The following is a 20,169-nucleotide window of genomic DNA, read 5'->3' as shown; positions in this document are numbered from 1 at the left end:
CCAGGGATGTAAATTTAAAAAGATATGTGTGGTTTGTCATCTTGTATTTGAAGATGGAGTTTAGTCAAAAATTGTATTTTACTTTTAACATTACTTTTTTTTTATCTACAAAAAGCATGTAGATATAGGAATTTCCTTTCAAATGAGCCCTTAAACCTCTCTCTACGATGTTTTAGCACCGCACTAGCGGTGACAGGAAAAAAGAAGAGACGAATAACTGCGTCTTATGTCATAACTGCGATCATTGTTACTCAAGATGGGGGACTTTATTCTCCTAAATTCGGTTTTCAGTTATGGTGATTCTAGTAGTGCAGTTTTTATTTCGATCCGACACCATTTTGTAATTCCCAAAAATTTGTTTTCACAACGAACTTGTAGCCTATCATTTAGATTAACTGAAATAATAGTTACTATTCCCGAATCAGATTCAAATGGCAATTCTTCCTCACTTTAAAGCTTTTTTCAAAACGAATTCTTTAATTTTCGGTTAATATGGGCTAGGGTTCGTTTTTATTAGGTTGCCCGTATTAGGGCAACCATGACTACAGATGTTAATTTTTAGGCTACAATTTATGGCAATTGAGGATACACATTGTAACACTTGAAGAAAATAAACTGAAACATTTGAAGAATGGGGGTGGAGAAGTTGTATTGTTCATCCCCGACATTACCTTACGTTTTCCCGAAAATTCGCCGAATTTTGGAGAGTAGTCGTCAAATCAAAAAAAAAATCACGGAGCGGAAGCACTGTAAATCGATGGCGAGGGAATATATACGTGAAAAACATTAAATCCTATAACTGCTTAAAATAAACATACCCAAAAGCTGCAAAACGTCGATACTGGTAAGCCAGTGCTAGGTAACGCAGACGCAAAACTTCGGCTTTTCCTGTTATAAGAACTCTAACTCGATTGTCCCTCCATCCATTTAAAAAGTCTTCATAATTGCTATCATCCACTCGAGGAATTAGCTGAGTACCAAACTTCTCTCGAATAAACCCTTAAAAGGAAAGAAATTAACTGCAATTTGTTGCTAAGACGCCAAATAAAGAGTTTGTATTTACCAGCTTAATATTGTTAAGATCTTCAGACTTAAATCAACATAACGTTCATTACATTTTTAAAAATCATTATTACAATTATTATTTATTAGAAATCCAACCATACAAAAAAAAGAAGAAGACAGAGCATAAAAAAAAGAGAAAGAGAAAAAAATCTAAACGTAAAAGAAAGATTTAAAAACACAGCGAGCATTTTGGTCAAATCCAGGGTCAGCATAAAAAAAAACTATCTGTAAGCTATTGGATCAAGTGGACCCTCATGCACACAAAAAACTTGATAAAATTTGTTTCGCCCAGAAATGGGCCTGCTGTTTCTCCATCAACCAGAACTCATGATTTTGCTCACCCTAGTTACTTGACTTCGAACACTTTTAGCCGTTTCGGACTAAAAAATCCTGGGGCATATAAAAAGGACCGTAAGTTTTGTCTCTCCCCTCAGCTGGACTATAATTTTTATAAATTTTTTAGACAGGTAAACCCAAATCCAGAAAACAAATTTGAAAAAAGTTTTTGTCTCTGATTTGCTTGTAACTTACAAGACACGCAAACACAGCAAGGTAAAACTCAATGAAAATTAAATATTTTGATCATCATTTGTATTGATAAGTAACAAACAGGGCCAAAGAAATTATTTTTTGTTCAGCCCAGATTAGATTTCAGGGCTTCTAAACAGAGACTACCGGACCTCAATGAAGACAGAAGCTATTGGAAAAAAATTATTTTTTCGATTCTTGACACCGAACCTTGTTTTTACTGCAATCGGCTAACAATTTATCAGGCGTGTACACTGGACAAAACAAATTTAAGAAAAAAAAAATTTCGGAAAAAAATCGGTTGTGTTAATTCATGAAACAACAAATGTGGCAATATATATATATATATATATATATATATATATATATATATATATATATATATATATATATATATATATATATATTGCCACATTTGTTGCTTAAGTCTTTTTAAATTGCCCTGATAAATTGCCATAATAAGTTTTTTTATAGAGAGCGCTCATGTCGGTATTTTTAAAACTTTTTTTTTAAAGAGCAGTGGCGATGGGCCAAAATCAAAATATGAATACTTAAGACCGGCATGAATGCTATATATAAAACAACTTATTAGGTGGCAATTTAAAAAGACTTAAGCAACGTGGTACTTTTAGCATGGGTTTAGGAAACATTTTCTTTTAAGCTTGAAAAAAAAAGGATTTTTAGAGGAAAGACTTGGTGATAAAGGTTCTCCCGTTGGATAATATAAGAACTAGGATCATTATACATATTTTAAAGTAAGAATTGTTTTCTTAACATGTCTCCTTATCAGGTGTCACAAGGCTAAACAAATACCATATATATATATATATATATATATATATATATGTATACCCCAAAATGGATATACGCAACGAATTTTCCATACATCGTCTTTTTTCCGAATTGATTTAACGGCAAACAAGCAACCAAGCGACATTTTAATTTCTGTTCAGTTTGGGTTTAATTTGTTTGTTTTAAGCTTGAATGGATTTTATGACTTCTTTATATTTCTGCTCGTCTTAGGTTTCAATATGGCTCTTTACTAATCGTAATGGAATTTCGTATGTTATATTGTATTGCAATTGTTGGTTGGCTTAAACAAAAGATCAAGGCCACTTATTAAAGAGAGTTCTGTTTTTCGTCTAAATCAAATTTAAAATAAGCAAAATATAGGACATCACGAATCAATACAACCAGATTTGTTTCCTTTTTTGGCTTAAGTGAGGTCTCCCTGATCCTGACATTGTAATTGAGGTGCGTGGCCTGAAATTTTAAAGTATATCAGCTTCAAAAAAAAATTATTTTTATTATAAAAATTAATATAGCCACAACTTTCTTCCAAAATGTATTGCCCTCATTAGGGTCCCTTGCTCTTGTCCATGCACCCAAACGGTTCAACACCGATCAGAGGAAAACCATGTTTGGCACATTTTATTGTTTCATGAATTAATACTGTCGATTTTGTTTTTCCGAAATGTTTTTTTTTTCTATTAGATTCGTTTTGTCCAGTGTGTGTGGACGGTAAATTGCTAGCTGAAAGCAGACAAAACAGATTCCGGTGTCGCGAATCAAACACTAATTTCTTCCAATAGCTTTTGTCTTCATTGAGGTCCAGTTGTCTCCGCCATTAAGCCCTGAGGTCTAAGCTAGGCTGAACAAAAATTAACTTGTTTGCCCCAGTTTGTCACTAATCAATACAACTGATGATCAAAATAATTTTGGTTTTCATTGAGTTTTACGTTGCCCTGACTGCATGTCTTGTAAGTTACAAGCGAATCAGAGACAAAACTTTGTTTCAAAAGTGTTTTCTGCATTGGGGTCTATCCAACAAAAAATTCATGAAAATTATATTCAAGCTGATTGGAGAGACAAAATTTAAGGTCCAGTTTATATGCGTCAAAATTTTTTAGTCCGAAAGGGCTAAAAATGTTCAAAGTCAAGTAAGTAGGGTGAGCAAAATTATTAGGAGTCCTAGTTGATGGAGAAACAACAGGCCCATTTCTGAGCGAAACTTTTTTTTTTGTGTACATTAGGGTCCACTTGACCCAATAGCTTAGAGATGTAACTTCCAAGATTAAAAAAAAAATTTTGGTCCTGTCTTGGACGAATCTATATTTAGGACATGACATTGTTTTGGCACCCTTATTCCTTTCCTTAAGGATAATAGGCTGTTTGAAGTCTCCTCGCCCTGGGCAAATACTCCCTGAAAGATGCAAATCGATCCTTGTGGTCATTTCCAATATATTGGAGACTAGCTATTTTGATAACTTAGCAGAAAATACTCTACACTGATTTACCTCACTATTTACTGGAGATAAGTGAAAGTTTTTACTGGAGCTAATAGTAAAGAAGTTTTTAAGGCAAATCAGAGACACACATTTGTTGGTCCTCACATCCCCTTCCTCTGAAAAAAAATATGAATTTCCCCTTGCCTCCTTCTCTCCCCATCCCCCAACACTAGGAAGTTTCAGCTCGGCCTCCATGAGGCACTCCTAATGCGGATATGTCATTTTGATAAACGGGATAGATGGTATCTTTTGACTTACTTCAGCTTCTCTCCCCAAGTCCAAATTCAAAATCTAACCGACCCCCCCCCACACCCTTTTAATATTTCAGCTTGATTCCCAAGCTGTTTCTTTACACTATTTTGATAACCTGAGTGCACATGGTTTCTTTTGGTCTACATTGCAACTTCACTAAGAATAGATTCTAGTCCAACAGGAACTCGTAGTAGTAACAACTTTAAACGATTAAGACACCGCAATCTGTTTACCTTTCCCCTCGTACACCCTCCTTCCAGTTCAAGATTCGAGGTCCACTTCTCTCGCTCCCCCCTCTCAACAGCCCCTGAAAGTTCCATCTTCATTCCCACACGCTTCGCAGGATGTCGACATAGCTTTTCTGGAACATCTATTTAGTGTTCCACTAGATAATACAGATTCGACAAAAACAATAATTGGTAATGGTATTTATTTTTTACACGGCTATATGAAAATCAAAGAAATGGAAAATTATCTACAAGAGCATCAAAATAAACAAGGATGAAAAAAGCTACGCATTAAATCTCACCTAAAATAATCTAGTTATAAAACAAACCATAGCCCCCTACAACATTAATATAGAAGAAAAAATCATAAATTCAGAAAGCCAACACAAAAAAGTTCGAACGTAACGTAATAAAGATACAAAATCTTAATTTAACTTTGAAATTTAAAGAGTAGCTTAAGAGGCCAAAGAAGAAAATTTCCGCCACAGTAGAAAACAACATAATTCCTCAGATTTCCAAACTCAATTGTTTTAAAAGGACTTTAATCTGCTCCTATTTTAATGAGCTTGAGTTGTATTGAGTTAGGTTATGCATAAGATTCTTATATAGCTTAAATTCTATTTTGTAGAATTTCCATGGAAGGACATTGTGTTGGACCTCTGCATTATTAGTGCTTCAGGTTGATTGGAATAGTGTACAGAGTGTTATAATAATAAAAGTTTAATTATTATATTAAAGAACAAAACAATAAAAGTTTTAAATTGTGAGAAAAGTTTCCAGTCCCATTCTTATCTTCGGCAGTGTTTATTGGCTTTATGTTGACTTGGTTAATCATTCTATTTTCTGTTCGTTTTATATTTTATTTATTTATTCATGATAATTCCAGTTCATTTTCAATTTGAGTTCATGGTAATTTCTGTTCCTTTTAAATTTTAATTAATAATTCATTTCAGTGTCCGTTCATTCACAGAAATTTCTATCCTTTTTCAGTTTTACTTACTGCATCACTATATTTCTGCTCGTTTCATTAAGCTTTGATACCACTCTTTAACTTTCTTTAAACATTTTCAAATTAATATTTGAAAAAAGCTGTATAAACAATTTCAAAAGTACCAGAACAGTTTTCGTTGGAAGATTTAAACCCCCAAAAAAATTTTTAGCTCCTAAGTTCCAAATGAGACTCTAGAATCAATATACGAGTAACTCCCCTAGCAGTCCCCCAAGATGCAGGAATACGATATACTAGATAATCGCTTGCAAACAGGTTTAAATAATCGCTTGCAAACGGCATAGTTACGAGTCTATTGTCGAAATGTTGTATCAATAGGTCGCAGGTTCCAAAAGGACATTTTCCAGTCAATTCCAGTTTTTCCTCACTGACTGGCACTAAAAAGATGGATTTACTTGAAAAATCATGCATGTTTTTTTTCTTAACACGAACGACTCTTATCGATTAAGGCAAGTAAACATGATCGAAAAAGAAAGCATCTTTAGACTTACGGATTATATTAATAACGCTCAAAGTCTCATCTCGATACTGATAAATTCTTCCATCCATAAGGAGTACCAGATGGGGCAGACTATCTGTCCGAGCACCAAAGTTTCTAGCTAGTTTTGGCTCTCTTCCAGAATGAACAGTAGACATGCTAATTCCAACAGGATTCATTTCTTCTCCCAACCTCTTCCACATTGGAGCAGCACGAACACATCCCATGCACCAATCAGAATACGTCAAGATCAGTTGAGGGGTTCGAGCACTTGCTGGTAAGACATTCTTTTCATAACCTCTGTAAAATTCATTTCATCAAAGATTGTTTTAACAACAGATAAATCAAACCCAACATTAGGAAGGGAAGACTAAATTTACTAAATCTCTGGTTAATTAGGTTTCGAACTCTAAAATTATAAAAAGAAACAAAATCATAGAAACCCTGAAACTTTTTTCTGATTTGCTTTAAAATTTAAGAATGATGACTGTTATTTTCTGCTTCAGAAAATGGAGTTTTTAAATTGATATTTTATAAGACCTGTGTCAGGACACAACTGGTTTCAGAGTCAACGCTATGGCATTGCCTATAGTAAAGAGTCATGTACCTTGCCCGTGTCATCCTTTTTTTATACTCGGCACCCGTAGGCCCTATTATATAGGATCAAAATTCTAAGGTATTTAATTGTTTAAGACAGTCGAAAGGTCCAATAAATGCGCCCCTTGAGGTGACATAACCCCCACAGCACATGGGGCAAGTCGTAAATTATGGACGCTGCCAGTTCGTTCCAGCCAAGTTCGTTCTATAGTGGAAAAGGGGGAGCATATTTAACCTTGGCTGTCTGATCGGCTCGAATCTTTCAGAAATCGTTCCCTGGACCAAGAGAAACAAATACTTTGTTAGGAGAGGGGCTATTAATGTACCCAGAATTATGCCAAAACACGTCTTATTCCAGATCAGTTTGAAACTTACAGCCGTAATTTCTTGGGCCAAGAGGAACCTAAAGAACAAAGAAAAAAAAATGTTTTGGGACGCAAACCCCCATATGGGCACCGAAAAAGGCAAGAAACTATTTTTACCGATTGGCCCGAAACATATCCTTAAGTTCTTTGGCAAAGGGGACACAAATGCAGAAGAAAAAAACAACAAAAATACAGATTCTCTCGGAAACGTTTTTACCAAACTGTTTGTAACTTGCATTCGTAAGTTTTTCAGCCAACGTGACCGTAATGCACAATAAAGAAATTGAAGAAAAAAACTTCGCCTGAAAAGGGTCAAAAACAAGTTTTTTTTTGAACAGCTTATAACTTAACAATATCTTAAGCTATTGTCAAAGTGAACCCTAATATAAAAAAAAAAAAAATTAGTTTGGGGGAGTGGGCTTCAAAAGAATGCGACCCCAGCTAAAGACTTATGTCCTCATATCGTTCTGCCAAGATGGGCTTTTTCCTGATGGGCTAAAGATTTTCAAATATCACTGCCGGGGGTAAAGGACCAAACATTTTTACTGAAGGGAGGTGAGTGTTAACCCAATCATAAATAGGTTAAAAACATGGTTGTTTCTAATCAATTTTAAACTTACAGCCACAAGTTTTCGGACCAAGAGGAACCTATTAAGAAAATTAATTGGCATGCCTGGTTGCCCAGAAAATAGGCTTGAAACTGGGCAAAAAAAATTTCTGATCACTCCAAAGCTTTATCCTTATATCCTAAGGCCAAAAGGACCTTAGGAACAGGAGGACTAAAGATTTTTGTCTATAATCCGCTAAAATATTTTGACACTATCAGCCCCTTCAAGACTAGATCTCATTCCCAGTAAAATAGCGATTAGATAACACTATGTACCCAGATTATTAAAATAACTTATTCGGATTATCTCTGGTACGGTATGTAAGATTGAGTTGAAGGTTTTAAAGATGCTCGGGGGAGGGGAGAGGACCGCAAATTTTGACTTTGGGGAAAGGTGCACACGTAAATCGAAAGACATTATTTTTATCTAGATCATCAAAATGGCATATCTGCAATATCTAGGGGCGGCTGGGGGGCGGGAGAGTTGAAACTTTCGAAGTGCTGGGAAAGGGGACAAAGGGAATTCAATTTTTTTAAAGAGGAAGTGATGAGGGGCCAGCATATTTTTGTCTCCGACCAGGCTAAAAGTTCTTGCACTATTAGTCGAAGTGGAGCTTCCAATCAATTCACGGCAAAATAGTAAGATTAGTCAAAAGACAGTAAATACTATCTTGATAACCCAAGTTATCATAAATAAACCAACAAACAGAAATTAAACTGAATAATCATATCGAATGTAAACATATCACTCTGCTGCGGATGAATGGATGAATCCTAAAACGAATAGAAATAAAAATGAATAATCAAGTCAAAATTAAAAGAACACAAATTACCACAAATAAGAGTAGAGCAACCACCCTTCCCTAAAACCTCAAGAGGCCAGTGTCATTGGCACTTAACTGAAAACGATGTGTATTTTGAGGTATGTGTTTTTCAACTTTTCAATACAATAATACAGTTATAAACTCATGTCACAAGGCTAATAATTATAACACAAATGCCTACTTCTTGCTGGTGACAAAGGATGAAATCAGACGGCTAGTGAGTACCAGGGTTAATTTTGTTGTTTTCCCATTTTTCTTATCCTTTGCTTCTGATTTTTTTCTTGTTTGCTTCTTTTTTTTGTGCCTGGTGCTGATTTAACTGGTTGAACCTATACGCACAGGTGAAAGTGTTATCAATGATTATTTCTTACTGTGCTTTGTCTTAACTGTATGGATTGATGAAGGTAAAAGTGTTTTAGCAGTATTAAAGTAGATACTATAAATTACTAGTTATCTGAAATAGTCCAAAATGCCCGAGTACAATTCTTTCATATTCTATTTATTAATGTTGTCCCCTCCCCTCATACAAAAAAAGACATTGTTTAACCAGGAGCTGATCACTATATCTCTTAAACCCTTAATTTTTGGGCAAACTATTGGATTTGTAATTTATTTCGGTTTCCGTCGAATTACTGTTGAAAGAATAGTATTCAAGTTATAGTTGATTTATGATACAATTTAGCGGGGGATGAAGGTTAATATTAGATGGGATTTAAAATTTTCTTTTAAAATTTAGACTAATATTGGATGTTTTAATTGGATTGTTTCCCCTGATTTTAAACCTTCTATTTAATTTTTGATATCTTTCCTCATTTGACACCAAACCCACTGGAACTCTGAAATTTCTGATATAAAGACAAAAGAAAAAAGAATTAAGACAAAAGGCGTGTATATGAATAGTAGTCGTAAATTCAAAGAAATCTACAAAAAGGTAAGTTTTGTTTCGTTTGTCAGCGATTACTTAGCTCTTTAAAGCGATTTTTGTCAAATTACTCATATTTCTTATATAGACATAGACATAGACATAGGTTATTAAGATCGAACAGCGTAGCCATGGCTAATTTATGTCTTCTTTACAACAATATGAAAAAAAAAAAAAAAAAAATACAAATAACACTATAAAAACACTAACACGTGAATTCAAATAATACTAAGTCTTGTTGTATGCTTCTACGAAAAAGGGGACAAACGTGTTTTTGTAGTGGTTGGTCCTGCAGACAGGGGGTTGTAGCTTCGACTGGGATCTGGTTCTTTGGTTAACAGGAGCATCAGGTGGGAGGATCAGTCTGTGATGGGGCGAAGATAGCAGTGACTTGCCGAGGGACATGATCAGTGATAATCGTCTGTCGCTGAGAGATTCAAGGTTCAGTTCTTGCAAGAGTTTGTTGTAGTCGTCACTTCTGTTACCAACGATTATGTTAATAGCTCGTTTCTGCAAAGATTCAAGGTCATCGCAAAGGTAGTGGGTGCTCTGGACAACAGGTCCCCAGACAGCGACGGCATATTCGAGTAGAGGTCTCACATACGTAATATAGGCATTTTTTAGGCTTTGAGTGTCGCAGCCAAACCTGCGCATCAGGACTAGGGTCTGAGGTGATGCATTGCCAGCCTTAATAACCTTCTCCACGTGTTCGGTGAATGTGCAGTCCATCGATAATGTGACTCCGAGGATTTTTGCAGATGGAACAACAGGGAAAGGGACTTGCGGGAATTCCAGATCACGTTTTAAGGGGCAAAACCTGAGGATCATTGATTTATCTGCATTCAGTGTCAACTTGTAACGTTCACAGTCCTCAGAGAAGGATGCCAGAAGGGTCTCGCTGAACTGACGTTCGATTACACCTTCTCTGACGAGGTATTTGAGGACAAATGATAAATCGTCGACGAATTTGAGTCGCTCTTCGAAATTCTGAAGGAGGACGTTGATGAGGGAGATAAATATGAAACCAGCAAGTCTTGTACCCTGAGGGGCTCCACAGGTAAGTTTAGACCAGTATGAGATCAAGTCACCTTCAAACAATGGAAATACACACTGCATTCTGTCATGAAGGAAGCTCATCACTAATGCAAGAGACCGCTTCTGTGCGCCCATTGCTCTCATATTTTTTGCTGCCGTAAGATGACAAATCAGGTCAAATGCCTTCCTGAAATCGGCGAGAGCTAGGTCGATGAAGTTACTGCCCTTGTCAAGCCACTTAAAGATAATGTCAACTAGGCGCACGAGGTATATCAAGGTATTGCAACCTTTGAGGCCGCCATACTGGTAACGGTCTATGTTTTCCCGCGTTTGCTTGAGCAATTCACGCAGGATGAATGACTCGGTGACTTTTGCAAAGGTAGATGTGATTGATATCGGTCGTAACTCGTTGCAACATTTGGGTGTTTTAGTCTTCGGTATAACACGCACAAATGCGCGTTTCCAGCACGACGGGAAAGTTGACTGGACGAAACATTCGCTGATGATGTGTCCAAGTGGCTTGGCCAGGAAAAGAGAGAACTCTCATATTAACCTTATAGGCAGTTCTTCAGGAAAAGAGCTACTGGATGGACGCAACTTGTTCAGCTCTTTAAAAACTTGATGCTCAACTATTTCGATTTCACCTTCGTCATGGCATACTGACAGTAGATTCTCTATTTCAGTGTTAGTTGGGGCAAGAAAAGGATGTACAAATGTCAGTAAAGTAATTGTTGACGTCATTTGCACTCACGAGTGACCCATCATCGTTCAGAATACGGATACTGGATGATACTGTTTTTCCAGCAATCTGCCTCACTAGACGGTGCCATTTACGGGGATCCTTTTTTATTTCAGGGTCCGAAAGGGATTTTCCGAAGGACTTTCTTGCCTCGCGACAAAGGCTAACTATTTTGTTTCTTAATAATCGTAACGACGTTGCGTCACCACTTGACTGCCTTACTGTGGTTTTTTCGCGAATCAGCTGTTTTATTTTTGGAGTGATCCAGGGCTTGTCAGATTCGCTCACGACAAATTGCTTTTCCGGGAAAACTTCTAAGTATTTGTCATAGAGTAGGGACTGAAATATTTCTGCTTTCCTGTTGACATCGCTTTCGTTGTATACTTGGCTGAAGCAGTGAGTACCAACCCACATTCCGTACGTATTAATAGCAGACTTCGTGATAGGTCTCCGGAGTACTTTTATTTTCTTAAGCTTCCTGATTTCACTTTTTGCCTTCATCAGCAGAGTATGATGGTCCGATTTGCCCAATGGCCCGTTCGAAGACACGTCTTTGTAATATGGAGCAAGGTTTGTAAGAATAAGATCAAGGGTGCTCCCGGTCACATGGGTGGGTATCTTGACCACTTGTGACATACCCAGTGTATTAGCAAGCCATTGTTTCTTTGTTTGGTTGAAGTCACCAGCTGTTATGAAGCCCGGGCGGCTATACTGCTGACGTAATGTGTCTAACGTAGACTGAAGGTAGGATACCAACAGCCGTCTGTTCTTGGCGCTTTCAGGATAGTAGATACTTGCAATAATGATGCAAGAGACATCTCGTGGTAAATGTTTTGGCTTGCATAATGCCCAGATCGTTTCATGGTTAGGGTCATTGAAGTTATCTAAATATTTGCAGGGGATATTATCGCGTACATACAGGGCAACACCTCCGCCAATCCTGTCTGTTCTAGTGTTCAAGAAAACCTTGTAACCAGCCATCCTTCCACTTGTTTCGTTGAGCTGCCATGTTTCAGTAATTGCAGCGATATGGATGTTATTCTGACGTAGAATGACATCTAACTCATCTACTTTATTCGTTAGTGAGCGGACGTTGCTCAGAAGGAAGTTTGGAAGTTGGTGTTTACAAGAGAGAACCTGCGGCGATAATACTGGAGGACAATCAGACCCGAAATCATTGGTAGGAGCATTGTTGCCAGGGATCAGCCGGGGCGGTAGGCTCACGCGCGGGATTGAGACTAAACACCTCTCACGCTTAGGCTTTTGGCTGGCCAATCGTCCGTAGGTGACTAACACGTCAATCTTAAATTTCTTTCTGCCACCTCTGCGTCCTCTTCTTGTTCGCTTGCGAACGTCATCTATATTTTTATAAATTCTTAGTGTGACGAGTGTGGCTATGACAGATGGCGCCAAAACAGCAAAAGAAATGAAAGTACCTTTTTTGCATTGATCAATCCAGTTTTCAGCAGCAGCCTCAGTCACAAAGAATAGCACTATTAATACAGTTTTGATTAATATCACTTTCATCGCAAAGGGAGGAGTATTTCAAGGCACTGAACAAGTTAAACTAGGATAGAATGACTTGCAGAATGACTTGATATACAGCAGCTTGCAGCTGCTGTATATCAAATATACAGCAAAAGTTTAGGACCTGTGAACTAAGATCAAGAAAATCTCACTCTCTTTTCAACGTCAAACTTACATGCAAATAAATAAACAATAAAAGAGAAATAGATGTCTTACTTAAGCGTAATTGTTTGCTCATGAAACAGTCCAGAATCAGGCATATGAAATTGGAAACGAAACCCTTTACCAAATACAGATGACAGGTCGTCAAAAGGGTCGAATGTCGAGTAGGCATACGCCTCTGGCCTCGGTGGTCTGAAATTTGGCGTGTCTTCTGAAATTCCACGATTGTCATACAATTTCCGTCGTTCTGGGTCTCTTAAAAGCTACAGAAATAAATAATTTGATCACATCAACTAATCATTTGATCCTGCCGTTTCTTTCAGAAAGGCTATACTCCTTAAAAAACAAAGCCAAAAAGAGTACATGTCATAATAGCACGTGAAAAGACGGATTCGAAGATCAACCCCCCCCCCCTCACATGCCCCCCTCCCAAATGCATCCGATCAAAATTTTTATACAGCCATTTTGTTCAAAATAGTTCGAAGGCCAAATAACCATAATTCCAGGGTTGCCCCCCTCCCCCCCAGCGCAAGAACTGTTAGTTATGCAACTTTGCAAGTGGACCATTGTAAACATATAAGGCTTTTATGGAAAGGGTGGTTGTATAAACTTTAGAGAGGGCTCATTCAATAGGAAATCGAACGTTCCAGTGCCCATTTTCAGATTCAAAATTGATCAAGGGGCAACCACCCCCACCCAAGCCCTTTTGCCCCAGATGCATCCGATCAAAATTTTGAGATAACTATTTTATCCAGTAGCCCAGAGGTCAAATAACTATGCCTCCGGAGTTGACACCCGCCTCCCGCCTCCCCCCTCCCCTATATCTCCCAATACAAGGGTTGTATTTTATGCAAGTTGATCATTGTTAACATTTAAGGCTTTTTATTCAGAAAAGAGGGCAGGTTTGATCCTGGGTCCCCAAAAATCTTAAGAGTACTAAGGTGAAACTTTCAGGATATATTGAAAGGAATGCCAAAAACAATCAAAACACACTTTGTCGTTACTGGTTGTGAAAAGGGAATATCAGCAATATCTAAGGAAAGGCTGGTGGTATTAGGTTGAAACCTTCAATGTGTCTTGAGGGAGAGTTGAAGAGAAATTGGGGGGAAACCAGTCCCCTTCTTTCCCTTTTTATGTGCCCCCCTATTCTCAAAAATAGTCAAAATTTTGTGATTGTCATTTTGTTAAAACTAGTCAAAAGGTATATAAGAGCTATGCCTCCACGGATGTCAAGCCTCCCACAGCCCCAGGGCAAGGATTGTAAATGATGCAATCTATCTATTGTTTACATGTAGGATTTATCATTAGGAAAAGGGAAAGTTTTGATTCTGAGTGCATCCAAAAAGTTTTTCATTCATATATTCTGGTAGCAGACAAAATGAAGATACATAAAAACGATTCAGAGTTAATATCCTCCTGGAAAATTGGGCTGTCCACAATACAAGAGGTACCTGCTATATCCTTAATATAAATTCTTTTTATTTTTATGGAAATAAGATTTGTTCATCCTACATTTGATAGACAAAATAGATTTGATTTTGAACTACCCATTTGGGTATCAACCGCCTATTTTATCTTTGTTTTTCTCCTTATTACTGCCACTAATTTTAATTCAGTAATGATAGGAAGAAAGCAAATCAAATGAGGCATAAGTTACTAGGCAGTTGGATTCCATTGGAATTAAAAATCTTTGAATACTAATCACTGTCAATAACATTGGCTAACATCCAATTTTGTACTTTATAGGCAGAAGTTGCACTATTAAAAAATTTTATGAAATTTTCAGCAGACTCCTTGGGGTTCCATATTTTATTGCAAAACAGATGAAGCAACTAAAAAGAAAATGAAAAAAAGATTTAGGCAGCAGCAGGTTTAGAACAAAAAGTCTTCCAACTTACTTCATAGGCCCGATTAATTTCCACAAACTCTTCCTGCGCTGAAGGATTTTTGCTTTTATCAGGATGCCTAGAAAACAAAATTATAACTGAGTAATAAAAATGATGCTGTACATCTTACTAGAAATCCATTGCTATGTCAAACAATTTCATAAGTAATAAAAAGCAATGCATTCCTTGGTGGAATATATAAAAAAAATATTCTTGTCTAGTTAGAGACAAGTCCTCGAGTTGTCTCTGATTAGAATTTACTCATAAAAAGACTGAGCATTGCTACTTTCTGATATGATTGTAAAGTTGACACACATTTCTCCTAGTCTCCCTTTTAGCCCCAAATAGTTGTGCAGTTTATTGGGCAATATGATTCTTTTTACTTTCATTAGGGATTGCATTTCCCTGTTTGTGTTTTCTTTTTACTTCTCTAAATTATGGGCCTATATTTTTCATCAACAACACCTTTATAAATTTAGGCATCTTCTAAAGTGCTCATCCAAAATAATTGATAATTGATTTGTTTTTAATTTATGTTACTGCAGAATATGCATTCTAACTTATACTGTTCATGAAATAACTGATACCTCTAATAAAAAAAAAAAAAAAAAAAAAAAAATAAAAAAAAAAAAAAAAAAAAAAAGCTTATTGTTCATACAATGTATTGTGCAAAAAATTATGAAGTTCCTTGGACAAATGAAATTTTCTCCTACATACAACAATACTCAAATATTGTTATTACAAGCATAAATAAATAAATCAAAACTTAGAATTGTTCTTAAATATTAAAATGACCTGCATAGAGTAGCAGAAGTGCCAAACCGAGTTTTTTCTAATTCCAACATTGCTATGTTGCTCAAATATAACTTTGAAAAGGTTATCTAGAGCCTAGCGAGTTGTTTTTGAGTTCCTTCCTCCACCCTATTCCATTGTGTAATCATAAACAACAAATAAATATATGGGGAAGTTTTTCTATAAGACAGTGAAATTCCAAACTTAAAATTAATATTTCGACCCTATGTCCAATGGCTGCCCTCAGCACAACACAAATGAAAATATAAATGAGAAACTTACATTAAAATATGACCATTAAAACTAAAAAAAAAGTTAAAACATCCCTAGCATCCTTACTTCAACGAAGTTCAACCGTCTAATTGATGTCTAATTTGTAATCAGTGAAAAATCATATGAAAATCTGGACCCTAAAGCTGCAGCAATATTTTTTGGCAGCAGTCAACCAAATAAATCAATAAAAAAAATCTTTTTTTCCTTTAGAGCAGGGCACTTCATATGGAAGGAGTCGTCGTAGAAACTTCAAAATGGGCTCATTCGATTGGAAATTGAGAGTTCTAGTGCCCTTTTTAATAGTCGAAAGTGATTGGAGGGCAACTAGCCCCCCGCCCCACGCCCATCATTTCCCCATACACATCCAATCAAAATTTTGAGATAGCCATTTTGTTCAGCGTAGTTGATTTCCCGATAGAATAAATATTTTTGAGGACAGTCCCCCGCAACCCACAGGGCAAGAGTTTTAAGTTATGCCCTGGGGGCATATAAGGTTTTTATAGAAGGCTTTGTCGCAGAAACTTCAAAAAAGGCTTATTCGATTGGAAATTGATAGGGCTAGTGCCCTTTTTCATAGTCGACAGTGATTGTAGGGCAACTAGCCACCCCCCCACGCCCCTCCGTTCCCCAAACACATCCAATCAAAATTTTGAAATGGGCATTTTGTTCAGCGTAGTTGATTTCCCCATAGAAAATATCTTTTTGAGGAGGACACTCCCCCAAAGCCCTCAGGGCAAGGGTTTTAAGTAATGCCCTGGGGGCATATAAGGTTTTTAAAGAAGGCGTTGTCGTAGAAACTTCAAAAAAAGATCATTAGAATGGAAATTCGAAGGACTATTGTCCTTTTTAATAGTCGAAAGTGATTGGAGGGCAACTAGCCCCCCCCCCACACTCATTATTCCCTCAAACACATCCAGTACAATTATTTGAATAGGCATTTCTTTCAGGATAGTTGATTTTAAGATAGAAGATATCCTTTTGAGGAGGGCACACCCCCCCAACCATCCGGGTAATGATTCTAAGTTATGCCCTGGGGGCATATAAGGTATTTATTGAAATCTTTGTCGTAGAAACTTGAAAAAGGGCTCATTCGATTTGAAATTCAAAGGGCTAGTACCCTTTTTAATAGTCGAACGTGATTTGAGGGCAACTATTCCCTCCCTCACGCCCACCTTTTCCCCAAACACATCCAATCAAAATTTTTAGATAGCCATTTTATTCAACGTAGTTGAAAGTTTTGGAAATTAGGTCTTTAAGGATGACAACCCCTCCCCCCAGAGCCCTCAGGGCAAGGGTTGTAAGTTATGCCCTTGGGGCATATAAAATTTTATTGAAAGCTTTGTCGTAGAAACTTCAACAGTGCTCATTCAATTGGAAATTAAAAAAGCTAGTTCCTTTTTTAATAGTTGAAAGTGATTGGATAGCGACTAACGCACCTCTCAAGCCCACTATTATCCCAAACACATCCAATCAAAATTTTGTCATACAAACAAAAAGTTGTCGTAGAAACTACGAAAAAGGCTCATTCAATTGGAAATTTGAATGGTTTGTGCCGTTTTTAACAGTCGAAAGTGATTGGAAGGCGACTAACGCCCCTTCCACGCCCACCATTTCCCGAAACACATCCAATCAAAATTTTGAGATAGCCATTTTTTTTGTTCAGTGTGGTTGATTTCCAGATAGAAATTATGTTTTTGAGGACAGTTCCCCACAGCCCTTAGGGCAAGGGTTGTAAGTTATGCCCTGGGGACATTTAAGGTTTTTTATAGAAGGCGTTGCAGTAGAAACTTCAAAAAAGGTTCATTCGATTGGAAATTCAAAGGGCTATTGCCCATTTTAATAGTCGAAATTGATTTGAGGGCAACTAACCCACCTCTCACGCCCACCTTTTCCCCTATCAAACTTTTCCACCTAATCAAAACTTTGAGATAGCCATTTTATTCAACGTAGTTTTAAGTTCTGGAAATTAGGTCTGTGAGGATGACAACCCCTCCCACAGCCCTCAGGGAAAGGGTTTTAAATTATGCCCAGGGGGCATATAAGGTTTTTATATAACGCGTTCTCTTAGAAACTTCAAAAAGGGCTCATTCGATAGGAAATTGAAATGGCTAGTGCCCTTTTTAATAGTCGAAAGTAATTGAAAAGCAACTAACACACCTTCCTCGCCCACCATTTTCCCAAACACATCCAAGAAAGATTTCGAGGTAACCATCTTGTTCCACGTAGTTCAAAGTTCAGGAAATTATACCTTCGAGCAGGACACTCCCCCCCCCCCCACATTCTTCAGCGCAAGGGTTATAAGTTATGCCCTGGGGGCATATAAGGTTTTTATTGAAATCTTTGTCGTAGAAACTTGAAAAAGGACTCATTCGATTGGAAATAGTCGAAAGTGATTTGAGGGCAACAAACCCTCTTATCACGCCCATCTTTTCTCCAACACATCCAAGCACTATTTTAGATAGACATTTTATTCAACGTAGTTGAAAGTTTTGGAAATTAGGTCTTTAAGGAGGACACGCCCCCCCCCCCACAGACCTCAGGGTAAGGGTTGTAAGTTATGCCCTTGGGGCATATAAGTTTTTTTTTGAAAGCATAGAAACTTCAAAAGGGCTCCTTCAATTGGAAATTGAAAGGGCTAGTGCCTTTTTAATTGTTGAAAGTCATTGGAGAGCGGATAACGCCCCTCTCACGCCTACCATTTTCCCAAACACATCGAATAAAAATTTTTAGATATCCATTTTGTTCAACATAGTTGGAAGTTCTTGAAATTAGGTCTTTTTGGATGATAACCCACTCAGAGCCCTCAGTGCAAGGGTTGTAAGTTATGCCCTGGGGGCATATAAAAGTTATATAGAAAGTTGTTATAGAAATTTCAAAAAGGGCTCATTTGATTGGAAATTGAAATTACCCTTTGTAATAGTCGAAAGTGATTGGAGGGTAACTAACCCCCCTCTCACGCCCATCACTCCTCCAAATACATCCAATCAAAATTTTCAGATAGCCATATTTTTCAACTTAGTAGAAAGTTCTGGAAATTAGGTATTTGAGAATAACAAGGGTTGCAAGTTATACCCTGGAGGCATATAAGATTTTTATTTAAAGTTTGTCGTAGAAACTTGATTTGATTGGAAATTGAAAGATCTAGTGCCCTTTTTAATAGCTGAAAGTGAATGGAGAGTAACTACCGCCCCTTTCATGCCCACCATTTCCTGAAACACATCCAATCAAAATTTTGAGACAGCCTTTTTGCTTAAAGCAGATGAAAGCTATATAAATTCTGTCTTAGAGGATGACAACCACCCTAACAGACCTTAGGGTAAGGGCTGTAATCTATGCCCTTAAGGCATATAAGGTGTTTATAGAAAGCGTTGTAGAAACCCCTATGCCTTCCCAAGGCCAGAACAAAATTTGCACTTTACTGAAAAAATACAAATGAATATGCAATGTCAATTTAATATACATGAACTGGTATTTAGTAATCAAAATGTTAATATTATTTGATTTATTAAAGTTATAAAAGTAAAAACATTTATATTTTTTCAGTGATGTGCAAATTTTGTGCTGGCCTTGGGAAGGCATAGGGGTTTTGCGCCCAACTTATGTTAATTTCTGCTCGTCTTGAGTTTGACTTGGTTATTTATTGTAATTTCTGTTCGTTTTGGGTTTCATTTATTTATCGATGCTGATTTGTGGTATTTTTGCGCTTGGTAGATTGTTTGATTTTATTTTTGCTTATTTTTTGTTTAATGGAGTTCTTTACTTTTCTTTGAAAAACTTATTTTGTGGAAAAAGTTTTTTTAATTAATAGCATGGAAAAGAACGACTATTGAATGTCTCACTGTTTACGCTAAGAGGTGAAACCAAAACCAGAGGGGTTTTTGAGATTTTCCATAGGCCAGAGTTTACTTTTCTTAATGACATTCTAATACCATGGGAAAGAACGACTATTGAATCCCTCGCTGTTTACGCTAAGAGGTGAAACCAAGACCAGAGGAAATTTTGCGATTTTTCATAGGCCAGAGATGCAACAACGGGACAATTCTTTTATTTTTTCGTTTATTCAACTATAAAATAAGGAGCTACATTAAGACTAAAATGAACATAAGTTGTTCCGTATACGAGGAAGCAAACCTCTACTTATTGCCTTGCTTATTACGCTAAGAGACCAAGACCAAAGGAGATTTTTTGAGATTTTTCATAGGCCGGAGTTTATTTTTCTTAATGACATTCGAATACCATGTGATAGAACAGGTATTGAATGCCTCGCTGTTTACGCTAAGGGGTGAAACAAATTCCAGAGGATTTTTTTGAGATTTTTCATAGGTCAGAGATGCAATAATGGGACGATTCTTTTATTTATTTTTTTCGTTTATTTAACTACAAGTAAGGAGCTACATTGAGACTAAAAACGAATAGATGTTGTTCCATATATGAGGAGGCAAACCTCTACTTATTGCATTGCTGCTTAGACTAAGACGTGACACCAAGACCAAAGGAGTTTTTTTTTAGATTTTTCAAAGGCCTGAGTTTGTTTTTCTTAATGACATTCTAATAGTATGGAAAAGAACGACTATTGAATACCTCGCTTTTTAA

General features: G+C 36.9%; 1 protein-coding gene across 1 annotated transcript in view; it reads right to left on the bottom strand.

The window, feature by feature from the left end:
* The window catches only part of l(3)80Fg (dnaJ homolog subfamily C member 16 l(3)80Fg), a 125,756-nt gene that overhangs the window by 93,555 nt on the left and 12,032 nt on the right, over positions 1–20,169 (bottom strand). The window contains exons 2-5 of the mRNA XM_089093398.1: positions 14,524–14,590; positions 12,680–12,888; positions 5,861–6,147; positions 819–999 (exon numbers count right to left, since the gene is read on the bottom strand). Coding sequence (XP_088949524.1) covers positions 819–999; positions 5,861–6,147; positions 12,680–12,888; positions 14,524–14,590 — 744 coding nt within the window. The remainder of the gene's footprint in view (positions 1–818; positions 1,000–5,860; positions 6,148–12,679; positions 12,889–14,523; positions 14,591–20,169) is intronic.

Source organism: Artemia sp. Qi Xiang Cuo, chromosome 8 (genome assembly GCF_049724085.1).
Source record: "Artemia sp. Qi Xiang Cuo chromosome 8, ASM4972408v1, whole genome shotgun sequence".
NCBI lineage: Eukaryota > Metazoa > Arthropoda > Branchiopoda > Anostraca > Artemiidae > Artemia > Artemia sp. Qi Xiang Cuo.
The sequence above is the reverse complement of the archived record's forward strand: the minus strand, read 5'-3'. Positions and strand labels throughout refer to the sequence as shown.